The 27,612-nt window shown below is 50.6% G+C and overlaps 2 protein-coding genes across 2 annotated transcripts in view; both read left to right on the top strand.

Moving 5' to 3' along the window:
* LOC147092098 (AMP deaminase 3-like) overlaps positions 1 to 27,612 on the top strand; it is a 997,179-nt gene that overhangs the window by 223,294 nt on the left and 746,273 nt on the right. The window lies entirely within an intron of this gene.
* LOC147092111 (solute carrier family 15 member 4-like) overlaps positions 1 to 27,612 on the top strand; it is a 166,540-nt gene that overhangs the window by 42,146 nt on the left and 96,782 nt on the right. Inside the window, exon 2 of the mRNA XM_085976382.1 lies at positions 9,543 to 9,826. Within this exon, the coding sequence (XP_085832508.1) occupies positions 9,543 to 9,826 (284 nt within the window). The remainder of the gene's footprint in view (positions 1 to 9,542; positions 9,827 to 27,612) is intronic.

Below are 27,612 nucleotides of genomic sequence, written 5' to 3'. Positions count from 1 at the left end.
GGGTGTCCTTGTGCACCAGTCGCTGAAGGTAAGCATGCAGGTGCAGCAGGCGGTTAAGAAGGCAAATGGTATGTTGGCCTTCATAGCGAGAGGGTTCGAGTACAGGAGCAAGGGTGGCTTGCTGCAGTTGTACAGGGCTTTGGTGAGACCACACCTTGAGTATTGTGTGCAGTTTTGGTCGCCTTATCTGAGGAAGGATGTTCTTGCCATGGAGAGAATGCAGCAAAGATTCACCAGACTGATACCTGGGATGGCAGGAATGACGTATGAAGAGAGATTGAGTCGATTGGGTCTATACTCACTGGAGTTTAGAAGAATGAGAGGGGATCTCATTGAAACTTATACATTTCTAACGGGGCTAGACAGACTAGATGCAGGAAGGATGTTCCCGATGGTCGGGGAGTCCAGAACCAGGGGTCACAGTCTAAGGATAAGGGGTAAGCCATTTAGGACTGAGATGAGGAGGAATTTCTTCACCCAGAGAGTGGTGAACCTGTGGAATTCTCTACCGCAGAATGCAGTTGAGGCCAATTCATTAAATATATTCAAGAAGGAGTTAGATATATTTTTTGAGTCTAAAGGGATCAAGGGATATGGGGAGAAGACAGAGACAGGGTACTGAATTTTGATGATCAGCCATGATCCCATTAAATGGCGGAACAGGCTCCAGGGGCCAAATGGCCTACTCCTGCTCGTATCTTCTATGTTTCTACGTAGCCTACTCCAGCCCCTACAACCCTTCCTATCTCTGTAACCTCCTCCAGCCCTACAACCCTCCGTATCTCTGTAACCTCCTCCAGCCCTACAACCCTCCCTGTCTCTGTAACCACCTCCAGGCCAACAACCCTCCCTATCTCTGTAACCTCCTCCAGCCCTACAACCCTCCGTATCTCTGTAACCTCCTCCAGCCCTACAACGAACCCTATCTCTGTAACCTCCTCCAGCCCCTACAACCCTCCCTATCTCTGTAACCTCCTCCAGCCCTACAACCCTCCATATCTCTGTAACCTCCTCCAGCCCTACAACCCTCCCTGTCTCTGTAACCACCTCCAGGCCAACAACCCTCCCTATCTCTGTAACCTCCTCCAGCCCTACAACCCTCCGTATCTCTGTAACCTCCTCCAGCCCTACAACAAACCCTATCTCTGTAACCTCCTCCAGCCCCTACAACCCTCCCTATCTCTGTAACCTCCTCCAGCCCCTACAACCCTCCCTATCTCTGTAACCTCCTCCAGCCCTACAACCCTCCCTATCTCTGTAACCTCCTCCAGCCCTACAACCCTCCGTACCTCTGTAACCTCCTCCAGCCCTACAACTAACCCTATCTCTGTAACCTCCTCCAGCCCCTACAACCCTCCCTATCTCTGTAACCTCCTCCAGCCCTACAACCCTCCCTATCTCTGTAACCTCCTCCAGCCCCTACAACCCTCCCTACATCCCTGTCCAGTGGGGTACCTCAGGGATCGGTGCTGGGTCCCTTGTTGTTTGTGATCTACATAAATGATTTGGATGAGAATGTAAAAGGTATGATCAGTAAGTTCGCAGATGACACGAAAATTGGTGGGGTGGTAAATTGCGAGGAGGAAAGCCTCAGGCTACAGGACGATATAAACGGGTTGGTCAGATGGGCGGAAAAGTGGCAAATGGAATTTAACCCTGAAAAGTGCGATGTGATGCATTTTGGACGGACAAATAAGGCAAGGGAATACACAATGAGTGGTAGGACCCTAGGAAGTACAGAGGGTCAGAGGGACCTTGGTGTACATGTACATAGATCCCTGAAGGCAGCGGAGCAGGTAGATAAGGTGGTTAAAAAGGCATATGGGATACTTGCCTTCATTAGCCGAGGCATAGAATATAAGAGCAGGGAGGTTATGATGGAGTTGTACAAAACGCTGGTGAGGCCACAGCTGGAGTACTGTGTGCAGTTCTGGTCGCCTCACTATAGGAAGGATGTGATTGCTTTGGAGAGGGTGCAGAGAAGATTCACCAGGATGTTACCTGGGATGGAGCGCCTCAGCTATGAAGAGAGGCTGGACAGGCTGGGGTTGTTTTCCTTGGAGCAGAGAAGGCTGAGGGGGGACCTGATTGAGGTGTACAAAATGATGAGGGGCATAGATAGGGTAGATAAAGAGGAACTTTTCCCCTTAGTGGGGGGGTCAATAACAAGGGGGCATAGATTCAGGGTAAGGGGCAGGAGATTTAGAGGGGATTTGAGGAGGAACTTTTTCACCCAGAGGGTGGTTGGAATGTGGAATTCAATGCCTGAAAGGGTGGTAGAGGCAGGAACCCTCACAACATTCAAGAAGCATTTGGATGAGCACTTGAAATGCCATTGCATACAAGGCTATGGACCAAATGCTGGAAAATGGGATTAGACTGGACAGGGATGGATGGGCGGCGCAGACACGATGGGCCGAAGGGCCTCTTTCTGTGCTGTAAAACTCTATGACTCTATGACTCTATCTCTGTAACCTCCTCCAGCCCTACAACCCTCCCTATCTCTGTAACCTCCTCCATCCCCTACAACCCTCCCTATCTCTGTAACCTCCTCCAGCCCCTACAACCCTCCCAGATATTTCTAATTCTGGCCTCTTGCGCATCCCGCCATTTTCAATCGCTCCACCATTGGCGGCCGTGCCTTCAGCTGCCGCGGCCCTGATCTCTGGAATTTCTTCCCTAAAACTCTCCTCCTCTCTGTCTCTCTTTCCTCCTCCTCCAGGACGCTCCTTAAAACCTACCTCTTTGACCAAGCTTTTGTCACCTGCCCTAATAATTACTTATGTGACTCGGTATCATAATTTTGACTGATAATCACTCCAATGAAGCGCCTTGTGATGTTGTGTTATATTAAAGGAGCTATATAAATGCAAGTTGTTGTTGTCTCTCTCTTTGTCTCTACCATTTTCTCTCTCTCTTTCTCTGTCTATCTATCTCGCTCTCTGTCCCTACCATTCTTTCTGTCTCTCTCTCTCTGTTTCTATCTTTATCTCTGTCTCTCTTTTTCTCTCTCCAGCTCTCTACCTTTCTCTTTCTCTCTGCCTTTCCTCTCTCTCTCTCCTGTCTCTCTCTGTCTCACCATTATTCTCTCTCACTCTGTCTCTCTTTTTTTATTTGTTTATGGGATGTGGGCGTCGCTGGCAAGGCCAGCATTTATTGCCCATCCCTAATTGCCCTTGAGAAGGTGGTGGTGAGCCACCTTCTTGAACCGCTGCAGTCCGTGTGGTGAAGGTGCTCCCACAGTGCTGTTAGGGAGGGAGTTCCAGGATTTTGACCCAGCGACGATGAAGGAATGGTGATAAATTTCCAAGTCAGGATGGTGTGTAACTTGGAGCTGATGGTGTTCCCATGTGCCTGCTGCCCTTGTCCTTCTAGGTGGAAGAGGTCATGGGTTTGGGAGGTGCTGCCGAAGGAGCCTTGGCGAGTTGCTGCAGTGCATCTTGTAGATGGTACACACTGCAGCCACGGTGCGCTGGTGGTGGAGGGAGTCAATGTTTAAGGTGGTGGATGGGGTGCCAATTGTAGTGTCCGTGTGTTGATAAAGACACTGAAGACAGGAGTTGGTTCATAGGTATTTACTAAGCAAAGTCTGGGGGGGGTGTTCCAACGGATATACACAATATACAGGCTTATATAGCCCGAGTGGCAATTACCGGCATTACAGCACACCTGGGGCTCTTAAAGGCACATACACCACAATTCCTCCCCTTTTAGCTAACCAGTACATCATATTTTAAGTAATTATTAATTACATGTTATAAGCAAAATAATATACATTGCTGTAGTTAATTAATTATAAGTTAGTCTTTCAGGAGGCTTCCTGACTCGGTCCGGATAACGCCTCGGGGGTGTAGTAGTTTCTGGTGGTGTAGTAGGTTCTTCTGGCAAGGCTGATTCGGCTTGAATGCCAGTGTCAGGTTCATCGGGTTCCAGTGTCACCGGATCGGAGGTAGATATGGGTATCTCTACTTCATCGTTAGATGTATAGAGTTGTGGTGTAGGTTGTCCCTTTTCGGATGACTTGATGATTTGGTCAGCATGGTGCCTTATTATGCTTTCTCCGATGTCCACGGTATACATCAGTGGTCCTAGTCGTGTGCAGATAGTTCCAGGCTGCCATTTCTCGGTACGGTAGTCCCGGGCCAAAATTTGTTGACCTATCTGGAAGGTTCTAGTTGGCCTTTCATTCATGCCTTGAAACTGCCAGTTCTCCATGTCCCTTCTGATGTTGGGCTTGACCAAATCCAGCCGGCATCTTAGGTTTCTATTGAAGAACATCATGGCGGGAGTTTGGTTGGTAACCATATGTGTTGCATTCCTGTATGCGAATAAGAAGTTATCCACCTTGTGCTGAAGTTTTATGTCTTCATTACCCATGGCCTTTATGGCCTTCTTGAAGGTCTGGACAAACCTTTCAGCCAATCCATTGGTGGAGGGATGGTATGGGGCGGACGTGTAGTGCTTAACCCCATTGTTTTTTAAGAACTTTCTGAATTCTTCGGACACAAATTGCGGTCCATTATCAGAACATATCTGTTCCGGCAGCCCATTCCTGGCAAATATGGTCCTTAATACTGTGATGGTTTTTTCCGTGGTGGTGGAGGACATCTTTATTACCTCCGGCCACTTGGAGTGTGCATCAACCGCGATTAAGAACATTGAGTCCATAAATGGACCAGCAAAGTCGATGTGCACCCTTTGCCAGGGAGATGAGGGTCACTCCCATGGATGTAGAGGGGCTTGTGGTGGAGCGTTTTGGACCTTCTGGCATCCTAGGCAGCTCTTGGGCATTTCTTCGATGTCTCCATCGATACCTGGCCACCATACAAACGCCTTAGCTAGGTTCTTCATTTTCACTCCACCCAGATGCCCCTCGTGAAGCTCCTTTAGCACTTTATCCTGGAGCTTGGGTGGAATCACCACTCTGGATCCACACATCAAGGTTCCTCGGCACACTGACAGCTGTTCTCTTCTTTGCGAGAATGCTGGCAACAGTGGTTCGCCATGTGCTGGCCATCCCTTCACTGTTAAATCGTAGACCCGTGAGAGAGTCGGGTCATTTCTCATCTCCCTTTCAATGGCAGAATTTGTCACTGGTAGACATTCCACTATGGAAGAGTGGAACATCTCTACTGGGTCTACTGTAGGTGCCTCTTCTACTGTTGGCAACGGTAGGCACGATAAACCGTCAGCATTCCCATGCTGTTTTGACCCTTTGTATTCTATGTTGTATTGGTGTGCCCCTAGAAAAAGGGACCACCTCTGTAGCCTTTGCGCTGTCATAATGGGAACACCTTTTTTAGGGTTGAATATGGAGATGAGGGGTTGATGGTCAGTCAACAAGGTAAATTTTTGTCCATGCAGGTAATGGTTGAATTTCTTCACTCCCCATACCAGGCTGAGTGCTTCCCTGTCGATTTCGGCATAGTTACGCTCAGCTGAGCTTAATGAGCGTGACGCAAAAGCTATCGGCCGTTCTGAGCCATCAGGGAATTTATGGGATAATACTGCTCCTATGCCATAAGGGGATGCATCGCACGCCAGTCTGATTGGCAGTGATGGGTTGTAATGAGCCAAAACTTCTTCGGATGTGATTAAGTCTTTGCATTTATGGAAGGCACGTTTACAGTCTTCGTTCCATTTCCAAATCACTCCTGTTTGTAGAAGTTCATTAAGAGGGTGTAGAAGAGTTGATAAGTTTGGTAAAAATTTATGATAGTAATTTATTAATCCCAGGAACGACCTTAATTGTGAAACATTTTGAGGTGCTGGGGCTTTTATAACCGCTTCAATTTTTTCAGGTGACTTATGCAACCCTTCATTATGAATTATGTGGCCACAATATGATATCTGATTTTGGAAAAATTCACACTTGGGGCGATTCGCTCGTAGGCCCCATTCTTTCAGCCTAGTGAGCACCTGCTCCAAATTGGCAAGGTGCTCGTTGTCGTTTTCTCCTGTTACAAGGATGTTGTCTAGGTAGCGTTGAGTCCCCGGAATCCCTTGCAGGACTTGCTCCATAGCTCTTTGCCAGATAGCTGGAGCTGATGCTACTCCAAAAACCAGTCAATTGTACTGGTACAGGCCTTTGTGTGTGTTTATCGTGAGATACTTTTTAGAGGCCTCCTCAACCTTCATCTGTAGATATGCCTGTGCCAAGTCAATTTTGGTGAAACGTTTCCCTCCGGATAGTGAGGCGAAAATATCTTCTATCCTCGGAAGAGGATACTGTACTGTGTGAAGGATCGGGTTTACAGTCACCTTGAAGTCACCACAGATGCGAACTTTTCTCTGTTCTTCAGGTTTATCTTTATTCAATGTTTTTTTCATGACTGGAACGATGGGTGTTGCCCATTCGCTCCAATCTATTTTGGATAATACGCCTGCTTTTTCCAAATTCTCCAGCTCTGCCTCGACTGCTGGACGTATTGCGTATGGCACCGGTCTTGCCTTAAAAAATTTGGGAATTGCTGCAGCTTCCACTTTTATTGAGGTGGTGATGCCTTTCAAGGTTCCTAGTTTCTCTTGAAACACTTCTTTGGCGTTGGCCAAGATGTCTTTTAATCGTTCAGGTATGATGTCATCATTGTTTTTTTCCTTACTGGTCACCGTCAGTGCCTGAATGGAGTGCCAGTCTAAACGTATCTTCCTGATCCATTCACGTCCCAACAACGGTGGACCACCATCTTGTAGAATGTATAAATACAACTTTTGTATTTCTTTGCTGTTCTATACAACAGGCACCCTTATTTTCCCTTTGGGGTATACTTTCTGCCCCGTATATGTTTTTAAGATAATGGATATGTCTTTTAGAAATATATGCGAAAATAGCCTCTCGTAATCCCGTCGATTTATTATGGTTAGAGCTGATCCTGTATCTAGCTCCATTTTAACTGGGGACCCTGCTATTGTGAGGGTAACCCAAATGGTTTGGTAATCATCTTTGGCAAGTATATTATGTAATTTGAGACAGCTTAGTCTCTTGTTTTCGAAGTCGCTATCGCTCTTCTGGTCTTTGGAGCTACTGTCCGTCATCATTTGTACCTTCCTGTACTTTTCTTTATTGATTTTTTTTTTCTGTCAGTGGATTTATTTTGTCCAGATCGGCATACCCGTGCAATGTGTCCAATCTTTCCACATTGCCTGCATGCTTTGTCCTTGAACCAGCAGTCCCTCTGGTTATGGGTGGATCTGCCGCAGCGATAACATCTCTCAAAATAATCTCGAAGATAATCTGATAGTCCTGCCCCGAATTGGCAGTGCTTTGATAGCTTTCTTAATTCGGTTAGGTAATCAACGTTACTTTCATTCTTGTGTTGATTTCTCTTGAAGAACTTGAATCGTTCCGCTATCAGCAGTGGTGTTGGGTTTAAGTGCTCCTGCAGGGTATCAACAATTTCTTTAAAATTCTTGTCCTTTGGTTGGCTGGAGTGATTAAATTTCGTAACAGCCCGTATGTCTTTGCGCCCATTAAGTTCAGAAGTACTGAAGTTTTTTTTTCATCTTCTATTCCATTTGCGGTGCAATATACCTCTACTCTTTCCACGTATGTGGTCCAATCTTCTATTTCACTATCAAATGCATCAATAGTGCCAGACTTAGGCATTTCAGAAAAGATATGGCGCTTCCCGCGCTTTCCCGCCGCTGCTGCCGATAACAACGCTGTTTACTGCGGTTTCCGTTCTCTTTTTAATTTTTTTAATTTACTGTTGGAGACTCGTTCCCGCCGGAGGTCTGAACGCTGACCTGCTTGCCGCACTGGCCGTCTCCCGAGTGCTCCCTCCCAGTCCGTTATTGCTTGCCTCTGATTTCGCTGCCTGTCTCAGCTGTAGAGCCAGCCGCTGGAGCCCCAGCCTGACGCCCAGGAAGGATTAGCGCAGTACCTGCCACCAGCTTGGCCAGCTGGTGAAACCACAGCTTCTCTCACTTCCTTGAGTCTTCTGGACGCCCGAGGAATCGATGTCCTTGAGGTGCTGCCGAATTGCAGGTAAGTCCGTTTCCACTTCGTCGCCACTGTAGTGTCCGTGTGTAGATAAAGACACTGAAGACAGGAGTTGGTTCATAGGTATTTACTAAGCAAAGTCTGGGGTGGGTTCTAATGGATATACACAATATACAGGCTTATATAGCCCGAGTGGCAATTACCGACATTACAGCACACCTGGGGCTCTTAAAGGCAGATACACCATACCAATTAAGCGGGCTGCTTTGTCCTGGATGGTGTCGAGCTTCTTGATTGTTGTTGGAGCTACACTCATCCAGGCAAGTGGAGAGTATTCCATCACATTCCTTACTTGTGCCTTGTAGATGGTGGAAAGGCTTTGGGGAGTCAGGAGGTGAGACACTCGCCGCAGAATACCCAGCCTCTGACCTGCTCTTGTTACCACAGTATTTATGTGTCTGGTCCAGTCAAGTTTCTGGTCAATGGTGACCCCCAGGATGTTGATGGTGGGGGATTTGGCAATGGTAATACCGTTGAATGTCAATGTGCGGTGGATGGACTCTCGCTTGTTGGAGATCGTCATTGCCTGGCACTTGTGTGGCGCGAATGTCTCTCTCTGTCTCTATCTCTGTCTTTATCTTCCTCTCTCTGTCTATCTTTCTCTCTCCTTTACATGGCGTGATGTCAAGTTTTGTTTGGCAACGCTCGTGCGAGGAGCCTTGGGGAGGTCTCCACTTCATTAGGAGCGCTATAAGAGAGTGTCGTACCAGGGGTCACAGTCTCAGGATAGGGTGTCGGCCATTCAGGACTGAGCTGAGCAGAAATTTCTTCACTCAGAGGGTTGTGAGTCTCAGTAATTCTCCACCCCAGAGGGCTGTGGAGGCTCAGTCATTGGGTATATTCAAAACAGAGATCGAGAGATTTTAGGATACTCAGGGAATCGAGGGATATGGGGATAGGGCGGGAAAGTGGAGTTGAGGTCGAAGATCAGCCATGTGTTCAGTTCAGGGCCTCGCACCTTAGGAAGGATATATTGGCCTTGGAGGGAGCGTTACGTAGGTCTACCAGAATCATAACTGGACTCCGAGGGTTAAGTTACGAGGAGAGATTTCACAAATTAGGGGTTGTATTCCCTGGAATTTAGAAGGTTAAGGGGTGATTTGATTGAAGTTTTCAAGATGAATTAATGGGATCTAGTAGGTAGATAGAGAGAAACTATTTCCGCTGGTTGGGGATTCTAGGACTCGGGGGCACAGTCTAAAAATTAGAGCCAGTCCTTTGAGGAGTGAAGTTAAGAAATACTTCTACACACAAAGGGTGGTGGAAGTTTGGAACTCTCTTCCGCAAACGGCAAATGTTGCGAGATCAATTGTTAATTTTAAAAGTGAGATGGATGTATCTTTGTTAACCAAAGGTATTAAGAGATCTGGGGATAGTGCGGGAAAGCAGAGATGAGGTTGAAGATCAGCCATGATCTGATTGAATGGCGGAGCAGGCTCGAGGGGCTGAATGGCCTCCTCCAGTTCCTAGTTCTTTCGTTCTTCTATAAAGGCCCGCTGTGGTTGCTCGTTTGGCTCTTGACACTCTTCACTCTGTTCAGGTGACAGACCGAGGCCCTGAAGCCATCAGGCGGTTCTTCAACTGGTTCTACTGGTCCATCAACATTGGCGCCATCCTCTCCCTCTTCCTGGTGTCGTACGTCCAGCAGAACATCGACTTCTTCATCGGCTACATCATCCCCGTCATCTGCCTGGCCTTGGGCCTGCTGCTCTTCGTCCTGGCCAGGCCTACCTTCGTCTCCAAGCCGCCTGACGGCAGTGCCTTCACCGGCATGGCCCGCATGCTCTTCAGCTCCTGCTGCCCGTGGATAAGCGGCTTCTCCGGGTAAGGTGGCACCAGGTGGGCATCACTGGGCACCGCGGCTTTGAGAGGCCGGAAGGTCAATAGGGTAGGAGTAGGGGTGCAGGGAGTTGAATGGCCAACTGGTTTAGGAGGAGAAAGCCAAAGAAAGAGAGAGAGGATGGGAGCAAGGAAGGAAAGGAGGAACGAAGGAAATGATGGAAGGAAGGAAGGATAGAGAGATAGAAACAAAAGGAAGAAAGATAGAACGAACAAACAAATGTAAGAACGAAAAGGCTCCTCCGACAGTGCAGCGCTCCCTCAGTACTGCCCCTCCGACAGTGCAGCACTCCCTCAGTACTGACCCTCTAACAGTGCAGCTCTCCCTCGGTACTGCCCCTCCGACAGTGCAGCGCTCCCTCAGTACTGCCCCTCCGACAGTGCAGTGCTCCCTCAGTACTGCCCTTCTGACAGTGCAGCGCTCCCTCAGTAGTGCCCCTCCCACAGTGCAGCACTCCCTCAGTACTACCCCTCCGACAGTGCGGCGCTCCCTCAGTACTGCCCCTCCGACAGTGCAGCTCTCCCTCAGTACTGACCCTCCAACAGTGCAGCTCTCCCTCGGTACTGCCCCTCCGACAGTGCAGCGCTCCCTCAGTACTGCCCCTCCGACAGTGCAACGCACCGTCAGTACTGCCCCTCCGACAGCGTAGCGCTCCCTCAGTACTGCCTCTCCGACAGCGTAGCGCTCCCTCAGTACTGCCCCTCTGACAGTGCGGCGCTCCCTCAGTACTGCCCCTCCGACAGTGCAGCGCTCCCTCAGTACTGCCCCTCCGACAGTGCGGCGCTCCCTCAGTACTGCCCCTCTGACAGTGCAGCGCTCCCTCAGTACTGCCCCTCCGACAGCGTAGCGCTCCCTCAGTACTGCCCCTCTGACAGTGCGGCGCTCCCTCAGTACTGCCCCTCTAACAGTGCAGCGCTCCCTCAGTACTGACCCTCTAACAGTGCAGCTCTCCCTCGGTACTGCCCCTCCGACAGTGCGGCGCTCCCTCAGTACTGACCCTCTAACAGTGCGGCACTCCCTCAGTACTGACCCTCTAACAGTGCAGCGCTCCCTCAGTACTGACCCTCTAACAGTGCAGCTCTCCCTCGGTACTGCCCCTCCGACAGTGCAGCGCTCCCTCAGTACTGCCCCTCCGACAGTGCAGCGCTCCCTCAGTACTGGCGAGTTTAGGCCTGGATTTTGTAGCTGGAGTTTCTGGAGTGGGGGCTTGAACCCCTGACCTTCTGACTCAGGAGATTTCTCAACACTGAGCCACGATTGACAAGGACATTGAATTCAATGAATTGGGCTGAGGATGGAATGAATGTTGAAGATGGGGAGGGATGGGTAATTGGTGGATGGTACGGTGCAGGCAGGGGAGCTTTGGAATATTTGGTATTTGTATATTTTGGAGTTTACTCAACTCTATTTCCCGCCTGTGCCTCATACCCCTCCATTCCGTAGCCACTGATTCCATCCCTCTCACTGGCATCTCTCTGAGGCTGAACCACACTGTTCGCAACCTCGGTGTCATATTGACCCTGAAGTGAGCTTCCGACCACATATCCGCGGCATAACTAAGACCGCCTACTTCCACCTCCGTAACATCGCCCGTCTCCGCCCCTGCCTCAGCTCATCCGCTGCTGAAACCCTCATCCATGCCTTTGTTGCCTCGAGACTTGACTATTCCAACGCACTCCTGGCCGGCCTCCCACGTCCCACCCTCCGTAAACTTGAGGTCATCCAAAACGCGGCTGCCCGTGTCCTAACTCGCACCAAGTCCCATTCGCCCATCACCCCTGTGCTCGCTGACCTACTTTGGCTCCCGGTTAAGCTGCTCCTCGATTTTAAATGTCTCATCCTCGTTTTGAAATCCCTCTGTGGCCTCGCCCCTCCCTATCTCTGTAATCTCTTCCAGCCCCACAACCCCCATGAGATCTGCGCTCCTCTAATTCTGGCCTCTTGAGCATCTGTGATTATAATCGCTCAACCATTGGCGGCCGTGCCTTCTGTGGCCAGGGCCCTAAGCTCTCGAAGTCCCTCCCTAAACCTCTCTTCCTCTCTGCCTCTCTCTCCTCCTTTAAGATGCTCCTGGGGGTCACCATTTACCAGAAACTTAACTGGACCAGCCACATCAATACTGTGGCAACAAGAGCAGGTCAGAGGCTGGGTATTCTGCGACGAGTGTCTCACCTCCTGACTCCCCAAAGCCTTTCCAACATCTACAAGGCACAAGCCAGGAGTGTGATGGAATACTCTCCACTTGCCTGGATGAGTGCAGCTCCAACAACACTCAAGAAGCTCGACACCATCCAGGACAAAGCAGCCCACTTGATTGGCACCCCATCCACCACCTTAAACATTCACTCCCTCCACCACCGGCGTACCGTGGCTGCAGTGTGTACCATCTACAAGATACACTGCAGCAACTCGCCAAGGCTCCTTCGGCAGCACCTCCCAAACCCGCGACCCCTTCCACCTAGAAGGACAAAGGCAGCAGGCGCATGGGGACACCACCACCTCCAAGTTCCCCTCCAAGTCACACACCATCCTGACTTCGAAGTATATCGCCGATCCTTCATCGTCGCTGGGTCAAAATCCTGGAACTCCCTCCCTAACAGCACTGTGGGAGCACCTTCACCACACGGACTGCAGCGGTTCAAGAAGAGGAACAGAGAGACCTGGGGGTGTACGTACACAAATCTCTGAAGGTGGCAGATAAAGCTGAGAATGTTGTAAAAAATAAATAGGGGATTCTTGTCTTTATAAATAGAGGAATAGAGAATAAAAGCAAGGAAGTTATGCTAAAACTTGACAAAACACTGGTTTCGGCATCAGCTGGAGTATTGTGTTCAGTTCTGGACACCGCACTTTAGGAAGGATGTCAAGGCCTTGGAGAGGGTGCCGGGGAGATTGACCAGAATGGTCCCAGGGATGAGGAACTTCAGTTATGTGGAGAGATTGGAGAAGCTGGGATTGTTCTCCTTAGAGCAGAGAAGGTTATGGGGAGATTTGATAGAGATGTTCAAAATCATGAAGGGTTTTGATAGAGTAAATAAGGAGAAACTGTTTCCAGTGGCAGGAGGGTCGGTAACCAGAGGACACAGATTGAAGGCGATTGGCAAAAAAACTAGAGCGGGAGATGAGGAAACATTTTTTTTTACACAGCGAGTTGTTGTGATCTGGAACGCACTGTGTGAAAGGGCGGTGGAAGCAGATTCAATAGGAACCTTCAAAAGGGGATTGGATAAATGCTTGAAGGGAAAAAATTTACAGGGCTACGGGGAAAGAGCGAGGGGGAAGTGGGACTGACTGGAGAGCTCTACCAAAGAGCCGGCACAGGCATGATGGGCTGAATGGCCTCCTTCTCTGCTGTGTCATTCTATGATTCTATGAACCTTGGAGCATAGGAACAGGAGGAGGCCATTCAGCCCCTCGAGCCTGTTCCCGCCATTCAATCAGATCATGGCTATTCTGCACCTCAACTCCATCTACCTGTCCTTGCTCCCTAACCCTTAATCCCAACAAAAATCTATCGATCTCAGTCTTGGTAGCTCCCATTGACCCCCTCAGCCTCCACAGCCTTTTGTGGGGGGAAGAGTTTCAGATTTCCACGACCCTTTGTGTGAAGAAGTGTTTCCAGACATCACCCCTGAATGGCCTGACTCTAATTTTAAGGTTATGCCCCCTTGTTCTGGACTCTTATAAGGGGGAGAAATTCGGTTGTTAGCGCCACCGATTAACGCCTAAAGAGGCCGAGAAGTGGGGCGCTAGCCAATTTCCGGGCGGGCGCAGGACGCCTAGCGCCTCGCCCCATATTGAGCATGCGTTTAGCGCCGGCGCTAAATCTTAGCGCCCGCTCATGGGCGCAGGCTGATTATGACGTCATTTGCGTGTGCAACGCCTTTTGGGCGCCCTGGACCAGAAATTCAGTGGCGCCCCCCTCCGTAGCGCCTGGCGCTAATAGTGACAACTTACCTGGAACCTTACCAAGTCGCTCTCGGGCTGGAGGAGCGTTATTTAAAGGGGACTGGTGTGGTTTAAAAGCGGCAGCCATTTTTGGAGCACAACTTCCTCGAGAGCTACAAAGAGTTGCTGAGCTGCACACTGAGAGCCATTTGACCACTGACGATCTTCAGCCTTCTGACCATCACCTTGCTGTTGGTGAGCCTCGACAACGGGGAACCTTCCTGTGGGCACTTATTATGGGGGCTGCATTGGAGGGGAACGTCCTGCTGCTGAATCATCTGGAAAGGGCACTGAGACGCTGGGAGAGGGGGGCGGGCATGGCCAGATGGAGGTGGGCCAACAGACGTCACCACAGCAGACCTTACGCTGGCAGGGTTTTCCGACAGCAGTTTTCCTACATGAACATGCCGGAGGAGCAGTGTGTCAGAAGGCTGCGATTTAGAAAGGAGGTGGTGACTGAGCTGTGCCCGCTGCTTCAGCCAGATCTGCAGCCTCAGATAAGGTGCAGGACATCTCTGTCGGTGGCTGAGAAGATGCCTGCTGGCCTGAACTTCTACGCGAGCGGCTCTTCTCAGGCTGCGCGTCAGAGGCTGATCAGAAGTAGCTTCTAGACCCCTCTCACGGAATGCTTGCTGCCATTCCAAGAACAGGAATGGAACCGGTCTGATACCCCCAAGCCTGTGAAGGGCAAGATGCATGTAAATAGAAGGCATGGCCATTGTAAATGAAGGAAGTGTTTCATTACACAAAATGTGGTTCCTTCAAACATGAGAAAGCTATGGCAACAGAAAGCAAAACTAATACACTGACACATGACTGACTCTCACACCCGGGAGACTGTCCAAAACATAAATCACATTCCGACCATCTTCCTTGGCCTTGATTCCACTGCGCCAACCAAAGCATCCAATGCCCCATCAGTGAGGCGTTCCGCCCACTGTCTCACCCTTTCCATTTCTTGCTAGGCTGGTGCGCCACAGGTAGGCTTCCACCGCTTTGAAGGCCTACAAGGCAGTGAGTGTGTCTGGTGATGCCAATTGACCTGCTCCTTTAAGTGCTGGCTGGCGCCAGTGTGTCTCAGGGAAAGTGATTATTGACAGCACGCTCGCTGCGCCCCGCCGCTGCGAAATTGGGTTGCGCCGCAGGGTTAGCGCCTTAAGAGTAGCGTGCAGCGCCTGATTTAGCGCCGCAATCATCTTTAGGGGCGCTGCAACCCAATATCACGCTAGGTGGTGCTAAATTGCGCCTGGCGCTAAACTTTGCGCATCACCAGGACTAGCGCCCCAAACGCGGCTATACCGAATTTCTAGGCCTTAGAATCATAGGAAGTTACAGCACGGGAGGAGGCCATTTCGGCCCATCGTGTCCGCGCCGGCCAACAAAGAGCGACCCAGCTCTTGGTCCGTAGCCCTGCAGGTTACAGCATCCCAAGTGCACATCCAAGTACTTTTTAAATGTGGTTAGGGTTCCTGCCTCTACCACCCTTTCAGGCAGTGAGTTCCAGACCCCCACAACCCTCTGGGTGAAGAAATTTCCCCTCAAATCCCCTCTAAGCCTTCCACCAATTACTTTAAATCTATGCCCCCTGGTTTTTGACCCCTCTGCTAAGGGAAATAGGTCCTTTCTATCCACTTTATCTAGGCCCCTCATAATTTTATACACCTCAATAAGGTCTCCCCTCAGCCTCCTCTGTTCCAAGGAAAACAGACCCAGCCTGTCCAGTCTTTCCTCATAGCTAAGATTCTCTACTCCCGGCAACATCCTTGTAAATCTCCTCTGTATCCTCTCTAGTGCAATCACATCTTTCCTGTAACGTGGTGACCAGAACTGCACGCAGTACTCTAGCTGAGGCCTAACTAGTGTTTTATACAGTTGAAGCATAACCTCCCTGCTCTTGTATTCTATGCCACGGCTAATAAAGGCAAGCATTCCGTATGCCTTCTTAACCACTTTATCTACCTGGCCTGCTACCTTCAGGGATCTGTGGACATGCACTCCAAGGTCCCTTTGTTCCTCTACACCACTCAGTGTCCTACCATTTAATGTGTATTCCCTTTCCTTGTTAGCCCTCCCCAGATGCATTACCTCACACTGCTCCGGATTGAATTCCATTTGCCCACCTGACCAATTTATTGATATCTTCCTGCAGTCTACAGCTTCTTTCTTCACTATCAACCACACAGCCCATTTTAGTATCATCTGCAAATCTTCCTAATCATACCCCCTATATTCAAGTCAAGCTTGTTGATATATACCACAAAAAGCAAGGGAACTAGTATTGAATCCCCCCACCAGAGGAAATAGCTTCTCCCTCTATCTACCCTTTCAACTCCTTCGATCATCTTAAACATCCCTCGAGGTTGCAGAGTACACTACATCCCTGGTCTCACCAAGGAGAATGCTGAACTCTACTGGGAGTATGTCTCAATGTTTGAATCTAACCCCTTCTCAGAGGAAACAATATCTACCGGTGAGAGGGTGATGTTAAGTATCTCTCAAGAACGTCAAAACACCTGGAACACCTTGATAGAGACAACAGATCTTACAAAAAACAGCAAGAAGGCATGGTCTCTCATACCCAAACTTGGAGGTGATCCCAAGAAAGCTGCCCAACATCCAAATGTGTCTGCTAACCAAGTTGCACACCAGTTGCTCCTAAATGGAAAAATCAACAAGAAACAACCAAGAGCACAACTAGATAGGAAGAAGTACAGCGATGATCCTGGCTTCACTAGACCATTCACCATGGAAGAGCTGGAAACTGGTACATCTAATCTAAAACACTGGAAAGCAATTGGTCTTGACAACATAGCAACGGAGCAGACAAAGCATTTTGGACAGCAAGCAAAGAAGTGGCTCCTACAATTGTTCAACCACTGTCTGGCAACACACAAGCCACCTAATATCTGGCAGAAGGCACATGTAATAGCACTATTAAAGCCTGGAAAAGATCCCTCAGATCCTAAGACCTAGAAATTCAGTTAGGGGCGCCCAGCTCGCCTGGGCGCTGGAATTACCGCTGCGCGCGGAGCCACTTGCGCCAGCGGGAAATTCAGTTTCAGCGCCCCAAGTGGAAGCCGGCCGCTAAACAAGGGTTTCAGCGCCCCGCTTGGGGCGCTGAAACTGAATATCGGCGTGCAAAGTGCCACAGCACCACCCGCTGCGGCACGGCAGCCTGCGGTACTGCAGGCCTTCCTCTCACTCTTAAGGGGGAGGTGCCTGCAACAGCGCGATCCCCGCTCACGAGTGCCGGCAAATGAGCCCGGCACCAAGGAGAAGTGCCGGGCTCTCTGGAAACAGCCGGCAATGCCGCGGGGGGGCGGGGTTTAGGAGGCCGGGGACGGAGGTGCGGGCAGGCGGCCGCCGAAAAAGTGGCTGGCCGCACCTCCACCTTAACTCGCCCCACTACCGGCACAGGTAGGCCCTGTGTACCGGTCGCTGTTTGCGGCCGGCGCGGGGGAGGTGGCAGCGACCAAATATGGCCAGCGGGGCGATAGCAGGGCGCTGCGCACACCGATGACGTCATCGGTGGCGGCGCAGCGCTACTGGCTAACGCCGCCATTAGCGCCCCGCTAAATATCGCGGTAGGTTTGCACAGTGGCGCAAAAGCCCTCTTTGGGCGCAAACTGGTGGCGCAGGCCACTGAATTTCTAGGCCTAAGAGCTTTCGGCCAATTTCACTGCTTTGCCACACCTATAAGCTGTTTGAACGCCTGATACTCAATAGGATAGCACCAACTGTAGATGAGAAGATCATTCCAGAGCAAGCAGGTTTCCGCCCCGGCAAATCAACAACAAGCCAACTGCTCAACCTCACACAACACATCGAAGATGGTTTTGAGCAAGGGATGGTAACAGGTGCTGTTTTTGTAGACCTGTCAGCAGCATACGATACAGTGAACCATAGACATCTCCTCTGCAAGATTCTAGAGATACAAAAGAGATTCTCTTAACAGAGCTGTTAGAAAGCATGCTTCAGAATCGCCGGTTCTATGTTGAACTAGGTGGGAAGCGCAGCAGGTGCCGTATTCAGAAGAATGGTCTTCCTCAGGGAAGCGTGCTTGCACCGCTGCTGTACAACATCTACACGAATTACCAACCTATAGACGGTGTCACACGCCGTTTTATATATGCTGATGACTTATGTGTCACTGCCCAAAGCACTGATTTTAACACCGTGGAGAAAATGCTTTCTGAGGCCTTGGAGGGACTAAAATCCTACTATGAAGAAAACCACCGTCGCGCAAACCCATCAAAGATGCAAGTTTGTGCATTCCACCTCAGAAACCGTGAAGCCAAACGCCAGTTGAAAGTAACCTGGTGTGGAGCAACACTGACGCATTGCGAGCACCCTATCTACTTAGGAGTCACCCTTGACCGATGCCTCACCTTCAAAAACCACATCGAGAAGACAAAGGCAAAAGTGAGCGCATGAAACAACATCCTGAATAAGCTCACTAACACAAGATGGGGAGCAAGCCCGAAAACATTGCGAACCAGTGCACTTGCTCTTTGCTATTCCACTGCCGAATACGCCTGCCCTGCATGGGAAAGGTCTACTCATGCCAAGAAGATGGATGCTGTTCTGAATGCAAGCTGCCGATTTATCACAGGTTGCTTAAAACCAACAAACACCAACAGCCTATATATCTTGGCAGGTATCGTGTAAGGATTACGGGGGTTTCTTTAAACTGGTTTAAGGTAATCTACCTGGCCTTTTTGCTGCTGCACTATAAACCAATTTACAAACAGCGGTTTCGAATCACTACCCCTCCTTTAGTTCTGAGTGGAGGAACTTATAATTAATGATATTAACGGAACACGTGGTTTGGATGAGAGAAAAAAATATCAATCTTTATTAACTAAAAGAAACTATCATCACAATATCAAACTATCCCACATGAACACAGTAAAATTGTAAAACTATATAACAAGGGGGTACACACGGAAAAAACGAGGGATACAATGGCTACAATGTTATTAAAACAATCTTAGCAATTCCCTTAAATCACCACCCCCCCTTAGCTCCTGCTAGGTTGCCTTGTTGAGGAGTCAGAAACTCTGCTCACCTGTGGTCCAGCGAAGAGAGAGAGAGAGAGAGAGAGAGAGAGAGAGAGCTCACCTATGTCCCAGGAATTCAAGAGCCAAGAGTCAAGAGCCAAGAGAGCGAGCTGGCTGCTCAGCCCTTTTTTTAATACCTGGTGAGCCCCTCACATCCGTGCCTTGCAAGGGCTGTGTGCAAAATTAACCCCAAAGCTGTGATAGGCTAACTCAAAGTGGTTAGATTGAGTGAATGTGATTTTCAGAGCTCCCTTTGCTGAAACAAAAGGGAGGTACATCTGCTCTAGAGTCCAGTACTGGGTGATTGGAAACCCATTCAAGATACAAAGAGTCTCTTCTGCAGTTTAGGTGTATCCACTCGATATACAAACAAATGCTAATAGCATTCAATTGCTTTATAAACAAAGCAATGTCCTTTGTCTTCATTGAACCTTACTTCCAGACACAGAAAGCTGCATTCCAAACCTCTTTTGTCATTCGGCCATGTGGTGTGACAGCCATTTTATCCCTGGAAATTTAAAAGCACATTGCCCAGGGATACTTTAATCAAAAAACATGAATCTTCAGAACTGTAAATCATTGCGAATTCTTACAGTCCGCCCTTGGATACTTCCAGCTTGCTTGTAGTATCCTCTTGAAGAAATGAGCAATGATTTCTGACCCCCCACAAACAACCATCCCCTGTATTTACCTAATAGCTATCTGCCACTGATCCCCGTCCCGTCTATTCCCCTTAAATTCAAGAAAAAAAACCATGGTACGGTAGGCATCTTACAGATACTTCAGTTTTCAATAAGGGGTCTCATACCCCTACACGCTTGTAAAATTATACAGTGTAAACCAAATTTACAATCACCTATTTTTTACATCATAAGTTATTACAAAATGTTGCAATCTTAGTTACACAATGTACTCAAAAATTTATCGCAAGCACGGAGAGGATCCTACGCCTCTGCTCAACTTGGAGTTGTCACAAACTGGTCCCAAGCACGGAGAGGACCTCACGCCTCTGCTCAACTTGGAGTTGTCACAAACTGGTCCCAAGCACGGAGAGGACCTCACGCCTCTGCTCAACTTGGGGCTGCAACACAAAATACAAAAAATCATTAAACAACATGCTTAAATGAACCCCGATCATCACGTGCCGATGATGGGTCGCGAAATTCGAGTGGGTATTGTTCCTCCCACTCGGGCAGTAAAAGTACCTTCCACCCCCCTTTGATCAGCTTAAACTTTAAAACAGGCAGAATGGATTTAGCGACCAGCCTGCTCCGCCAGCCCCGAGCCGTTCCCTTGCCCTTTTGTGGAGGCGGGGTACCCCTCACGTTTAAAATTACCTTCCACAGACCGAGACCGGGGAGTATGGGATCTGATGACTCCCACTCCCTCCCCCTCCCGTCTTCCCCCGACTGGCTGCAGAAAATGATGGGTGCCTGTGTGGCAGCACTCTCTGGCCCCACACTGATCCGGCCACCCACTCATCCTTCCCAGCCACAACTTCTCTTCTTTGCCCGTGGGCCCCCGGGTGAGTTCCTCCCTCCCCCGACCGCACCCACGCGACTCTTGGGTCTCCCCCTCCTCTATAAAATCATTCCCGGGCCATCACCACCCACCCCCGGGGAACGCGTCCCTATGACCAGGCGCCCGCGCTTCCCCATCGTGACTTCTCAACAGCGAGGTCTCCCGCATGTGAACTTCGGTCAGGATAGTGCTGGGTTGGGGGCCATGCCACACCCAGCTGGGGCCATCTCCTCCCCGTAGGAGGAGTAGGCAAGTTCCTCCAGACTCTGTCCGGTTTTTCCCGAAGATCGCTGTGGGGTCTCCTGGATTCGTCCAGTGACGAGGTGATCCCCAACATTCCGTATCTTCATTCGATATCCAGCTCGGGCTGGGCGAACATGGCTGCTTCATTTTCCAATCTCCTGCAAAAACTTAAAAGGGACATGCAGCCAGGTCTCACTGACCTGCTGCCTTAGGTGGAGACATGGTCGGGTCCCTCAACCTCGGACCAAAATACAAACATTTGGCACACATGTGAACTTAAACTCTATTGCTTGCTTAAAACTAGTTAAATCACACAATACTTAAAATACACCTTAAAGCAAGCTATATACACACATAGCTATAATACAAATGCCGCCCGTCTCCGGACGGCCAGTCTAATCTCTGGCACTGTCGCAGATTGCTGCTGGCTGCAGCGAAGCTGGACTGCCTCCTGTCTCTGGTCCCCCGCAGCTTATGGCTGTTGAGTGGGGGCCTCTGTTCTCTGGCTTCTCCCCGGCTCGGGAGTCCGCCCTACTCCACTGTAAAGTGGGTGACCAGTCTTTCTTAGGCTGGGGCACCCGCTGAGACCTTCTGAGGGGTGTCTCTATGGGGGAAACTTTGGCTGGCGGACCCTGAGCTTGGGTCACAGCCCCAGCTGGCTGGGAACCTTCTCCCCCATGTCCAAATAGCCCGCACTGTATAATATATCTGGAAGCCTGCTGGTACAAATCTCTCTCTCCTGATCCAAAACCTGGTGTCAGCTCCCTCCCTATGTCTCCTACCACCCCATTGTCCACCCCTCCTCGCTGCCAGAGCTCCTCAAAACCCGGAGCTGTGGGCTGCTGTCTTGGGATCTCTAATTCCCTAGCCAGCCTTTCCCTGGGTGATGCCTGTGGGATAGTTTGATTTGGGCTGCCAGGAAAATCCAGCTGACCTGCCTTCGGGCTGATCAGACAAATCATCCCCTTTGATGCATTTAAAGCCATGTTAAGGCTTTCTATCTCTGCACTACAGGGGCCATGATCTGCTTCCTCAAACCTTAGGGCGCAGGCCAGCTTATAAGCTGTCCTTGCTTCCCTAAACCTTTCCTCCTGCTCTCTCTTCTCTCCCTCCCTAACCCAGCCACCTATACCCCGATAGGTCAGCCTACACGCTGCTGCTAACATCCGCAGGGCTACCCACATACTGAAAACAACGAGAGAAACAAGAGCTGATGCTTTCTCCAGATCCAGACCACTTATTAAATCAAAAACTGCCTCCACTCCTGGATGGCTCGCCATCATAAGGATTTCGGGGGTTTCTTTAAACTGGTTTAAGGTAATCTACCTGGCCAGCAGTCCTTTTTGCTGCTGCATTATAAACCAATTTTAAAACAGCGGTTTCGAATCACTACCCCTCCTTTAGTTCTGAGTGGAGGAACTTATAATTAATGATATTAACGGAACACGTGGTTTGGATGAGAGAAAAAAATATCAATCTTTATTAACTAAAAGAAACTATAATCACAATATCAAACTATCCCACATGAACACAGTAAAATTGTAAAACTATATAACAAGGGGGTACACATGGAAAAAACGAGGGATACAATGGCTACAATGTTATTTAAACAATCTTAGCAATTCCCTTAAATCACCATCCCCCCTTAACTCCTGCTAGGTTGCCTTGTTGAGGAGTCAGAAACTCTGCTCACATGTGGTCCAGCGAAGAGAGAGAGAGAGAGAGAGCTCACCTATGGTCCCAGGAAGTCAAGAGCCAAGAGCCAAGAGTCAAGAGAGCGAGCTGGCTGCTCAGCCCTTTTTTTAATACCTGGTGAGCCCCTCACATCCTGCCTTGCAAGGGCTGTGTGCAAAATTAACCCCAAAGCTGTGATAGGCTAACTCAAAGTGGTTAGATTGAGTTAATGTGATTTTCAGAGCTCCCTTTGCTGAAACAAAAAGGGAGATACATCTGCTCTATAGTCCAGTACTGGGTGATTGGAAACCCATTCAAGATACAAAGAGTCTCTTCTGCAGTTTAGGTGTATCCACTCGATATACAAACAAATGCTAATAGCATTCAATTGCTTTGTAAACAAAGCATTGTCCTTTGTCTTCATTGAACCTTACTTCCAGACACAGAAAGCTGCATTCCAAACCTCTTTTGTCATTCGGCCATGTGGTGTGACAGCCATTTTTATCTCTGGAAATTTAAAAGCACATTGCCCAGGGATACTTTAATCAAAAACATGAATCTTCAGAACTGTAAATCATTGCGAATTCTTACAATCGCTCCCCCTGATATAAGAAGAACGGTAGCCAGCAAGAAAGAACGACTCCGTCAAACATCAGATGAGAGACACCCTCTGCACTGTCATACACCTACACCCAGCCGCCTAAAGTCAAGAAAGAACTTCATGAACAGTGTTGTTCCATTACAATCAACCTCATCTGAAGCCCGCATCGCCTTGTGGAAAGACCGGCTCGCCAGTCTTGAACAACCCCCAGCGATGGAAATTTTACCTGATGAAAGCCTTCCCCCAGGAGCTAACTGCAACTGGGCAACCTGGAAGTGCCTTAACAGACTTAGGACCGGTGTAGGTTGCTCAAAGGTGTCACTAAGCAAATGGGGATATTCAACCAGCCCGACAACTTGTGAATGTGGAACTGAGGCACAGACTATGCAACATCCCCTGCAATGCCCATCGTTAGAGGAACCCTGCACTGTTGCCGATCTTGTCGAATCCAACAACAAGGCGGAAAAATGTGTCCAGTTCTGGCTGGGCTATGTATAGACTGTCCGTGGACACGATAAGAAGAAGATCTTAAACACTTCTATTAGATGAACCCTTCACCTTCTATACTCGAGGGAATACGAGCCCAGTCCGCGCAACCTGTTCTCGTAAATTAACCCTTTTAGCCCCATGCCATCATTCTGAAAAGAGATGGCTTCACTTTTCTCAGTATTCAATTCAGAACTTGATGTAGAACAAACATGCTGACATAGTTTGCCAGAGTTTCCAACCTGAATCTGATGGTCAGTTGGGCAGAGGAGGTTTGGACAGAGGGACAGGTGGGGAAATTGGACGTGTTCACTGACCTAATTTGGCTCCCGGTCCAGCAACGCCTCAACTTTAAAATACTATTCCTCGTGATCAAATCCCTCCACCCGCCTCCCTATCTCTGTAACCTCCTCCAGCCCCCTACAACCCTCCCTATCTCTGTAACCTCCTCCAGTCCTTACAACCCTCCCTATCTCTGTAACCTCCTCCAGTCCTTACAACCATCCCTATCTCTGTAACCTCCTCCAGTCCTTACTACCCTCCCTATCTCTCTAACCCCCTCCAGACCTTACAACCCTCCCTATCTCTCTAACCTCCTCCAGCCCTACAACCCTCCCTAACTTTGTAACCTCCTCCAACCCCCTCAACCCTCCCTATCTCTGTAACCTCCTCCAGTCCTTACAACCCTCCCTATCTCTCTAACCCCCTCCAAACCTTACAACCCTCCCTATCTCTCTAACCCCCTCCAGCCCCTACAACCCTCCCTAACTTTGTAACCTCCTCCAATCCCCTCAACCCTCCCTATCTCTGTAACCTCCTCCAGCCCCTACAACCCTCCCTATCTCTGCAACCTCCTCCAGCCCCTACAACCCTCCCTATCTCTGTAACCTCCTCCAGCCCCTACAACCCTCCCTATCTCTGCAACCTCCTCCAGCCCCTACAACCCTCCCTATCTCTGTAACCTCCTCCAGCCCCTACAACCCTCCCTATCTCTGTAACCTCCTCCAGCCCCACAACCCTCCCTATCTCTGTAACCCCTCCAAACCTTACAACCCTCCCTATCTCTCTAACCCCCTCCAGCCCCTACAACCCTCCCTGTCTCTGTAACCTCCTCCAGCCCTTACAACCCTCCCTATCTCTCTAACCCCCTCCAGTCCTTACAACCCTCCCTATCTCTCTAACCCCCTCCAGCCCTACAACCCTCCCTAACTTTGTAACCTCCTCCAACCCCCTCAACCCTCCCTATCTCTGTAACCTCCTCCAGCCCCTACAACCCTCCCTCTCTCTGTAACCTCCTCCAGTCCTTACAACCCTCCCTATCTCTGTAACCTCCTCCAGCCCCTACAACCCTCCCTCTCTCTGTAACCTCCTCCAGTCCTTACAACCCTCCCTATCTCTGTAACCTCCTCCAGCCCCCTCAACCCTCCCTCTCTCTGTAACCTCCTCCAGCCCTACAACCCTCCCTAACTCTGTAACCTCCTCCAACCCCCTCAACCCTCCCTCTCTCTGTAACCTCCTCCAGCCCCTACAACCCTCCCTAACTCTGTAACCTCCTCCAGCCCTACAACCCTCCCTATCTCTGTAACCTCCTCCAACCCCCTCAACCCTCCCTATCTCTGTAACCTCCTCCAGCCCCGACAACACTCCTTGGGCTAGATTTTCAGTTGCTTGCGCCAGCAGTTAGCGCCTTAAGAGAAGTGATTTCCGGGCGCTATGCGTGTAGCGCCCGGGCGCAGCGCAGTTTGCGCCCCGCCCCAAATTAAGAGTTGCCGTTAGCGCCGGCGCAAAGTTTAGCGCCCGCCCGGATGCGCGCGCAGAAAATGACGTCACATCCTCGTGCAACGCCCTTTGGCCGCCCCGATTGCAAACTTCAGTCGGACCGCCCCATTGTGCGGCGGGCGGCCGGAGCGTTTGGAAAAAGGAACGCAACACAACCAGCGCGGGCCCCGGGGGGCGCTAATTAAAGGGAACGTCCTCTCCAGTATAAAGGCCATCCATTATTTCAGAAAACAGTCTTGTGCAACGCATTTCTGGAGACACAACAAGGAGGATAGCTAACTGGTTTCAAGCAGCAAGAGCAGGTATTTTTGGACTCAGGCAACAGCGCTGCAAGTGGCCATTTGGAAATTAGAGTGTTTGCCAGATTTGATGGGGGTTGCATGGGGTGCCAACGCGGAGCTGCAGCTCCATGTCCGTAGGGCTCGCAGACGTATTGTGAGAGGGGCAGCCCTGGCTAGAGGCAGAGGGGGCTACAGGCGTCGGCCACGTAGGCCTTACCCAGTCAGGCTATACCGCCAGCAGCGCTCCTACCTAAACATGAGTGCCGCGCGATGTGTTAAAAGGCTCCGATTCCGGAAGGGGGTGATTGCAGAGATCTGCCACCTGCTTCGCCGAGATCTGCGGCCAAAGCTCAGGTGCAGGACGTCTCTGTCGGTGGAAGTGAAGGTGACGGTGGCATTGAACTTCTATGCCACCGGCTCCTTCCAATACGCTGCTGGGGACATAGCAAACATCTCCCAGTACGGCGTGCATCGCTGCATCCGCCAGGTGACCGAAGCACTGTTCAGAAGGAGAAGCCAATTCATCTCCTTCCCCATGGCCCTGGAGAGCCAGCATCAGCGCGCATTGGGATTTTCCAGACTCGGGGAATTCCCTTGGTGCAGGGCGCCATTGACTGTACGCATGTGGCTTTGCGGGCCCCTCTGGAGCATGGCGAGCAGTATCGCAACAGGAAGGGCTACCATTCTCTGAATGTGCAGCTGGTCTGTGACCACAAGCAGCGCATCATGGCAGTCAATGCCAGCTTCCCAGGCAGCAGCCACGATGCCTTTATCCTGCGGCAGAGTACTGTGCATGACATGTTCCAGGCACAGCCTCCCCCAAGAGGATGGCTACTCGGGGACAAAGGCTATCCTTTGTGCACCTGGCTCATGACCCCGCTCCGCGCGCCCAGGACCGCTGCTGAAGAGGCCTACAACGAGAGCCATCAAACCACCCGCAACATCATCGAGCTAACTATTGGGGTCCTCAAGCAGCGGTTCCGCTGCCTTGATCGCTCCGGAGGAGCTCTCCAGTATTCGCCGGACCGGGTCTCCCAATTTGTGGTGGTTTGCTGCATGCTACACAACCTGGCTATCCGCAGGACTCAGGCACTGCCACCTGACGTTGGACCAGCACCTCAGGAGGAGGAGCAGGAGGAGCATGAGGAGGAGGAGGAGGAGGAGGAGGAGGAGCAGGAGTACGTTCCCAGGAGGGAGCGACCAGGGCCAAGGGCCGCACGACGCCACCTTATTACACGGTACTTCTAAGCCCCCTGTCAGGGAATGGCCAGGGGCCATGAGGGAAGATGAATGCAGCCGCTCCGCAAGCCCTCAGCCGGCGAAGCCAACAAACACTAAGAAGAACAACCATGGAGACTGCATGAATAAAGATAATTTTTTATTAAACAAAAATGAAAAGCCCTTCCCACATGAATCCCCAAAAACAATAAACGGGCCCCACAAAAAGCCCAACAAACGACTCACTCCCACAAACTGGGGAGGAGCCACTCCACCTTTATTGAAACCGGGCCTCAACGTCGGCCTAACGCAAAAAAAAAGCCCTCCAAAAGCACAACCATGGGCAAAATAAAGATGGCCACCGCCATAATTAAAGGAAAGCTGGCCACACCCTCTACTGAGTGGCCCGCGAGGGCGAGACCTTGCCCAGCATTTTGCCTCCCTGCCCTGCCTGCTGCTCCTTCGCAAGCTCTGCCCAGTGGCTGCTGCGAGGCTGGGGGAAGGCGCCTGAGGCTCAGATGCCCTTCCGCCAGATGCCACTGGGGGGCGGCCTACACGGCGTTTGGGCCTCGAGGGGCCGTCTCCTGAGTGGCGCGCCTGAGCCTGGCCACCATCAGCTGCAGCCGCTTGCCCTTGACGCCCCAGAGGGGGAATGGCGGCGACGGATGGTGCAATGTGGGCCAGCTGGCGTCTGGGATGCGCTGGCTGGTGCTGTGGCGCGGTGGCACTCGGCCGGGCCCGCACTGCAGGATCCGCAGCAATCAGCCGACGGCCGGCTTGCTGGGATGGTCCAGCGCGGCGCCTGCCCTGGCGATGCCTGCCTGAGACAGCGCGTGTGGCAGCAGTGAGTGGCCCTCTGGTCCTGGTGTGCGCGCTGCATCACATCCGCCAGGGTCTTGACGGCATCAGTTAGCATGCGGCCAGTCGCGGCAGTTGCTGCCCCGAACTCGCGCACACTG

This window comes from Somniosus microcephalus, unplaced genomic scaffold, assembly GCF_052327205.1.
Source record: "Somniosus microcephalus isolate GS21.2 unplaced genomic scaffold, FLI_Smic_1.0 unresolved_chr2, whole genome shotgun sequence".
In the NCBI taxonomy this organism is placed as follows: domain Eukaryota; kingdom Metazoa; phylum Chordata; class Chondrichthyes; order Squaliformes; family Somniosidae; genus Somniosus; species Somniosus microcephalus.
Note: the sequence above shows the minus strand (reverse complement) of the source record. Positions and strands in the feature narration are given on the sequence as shown.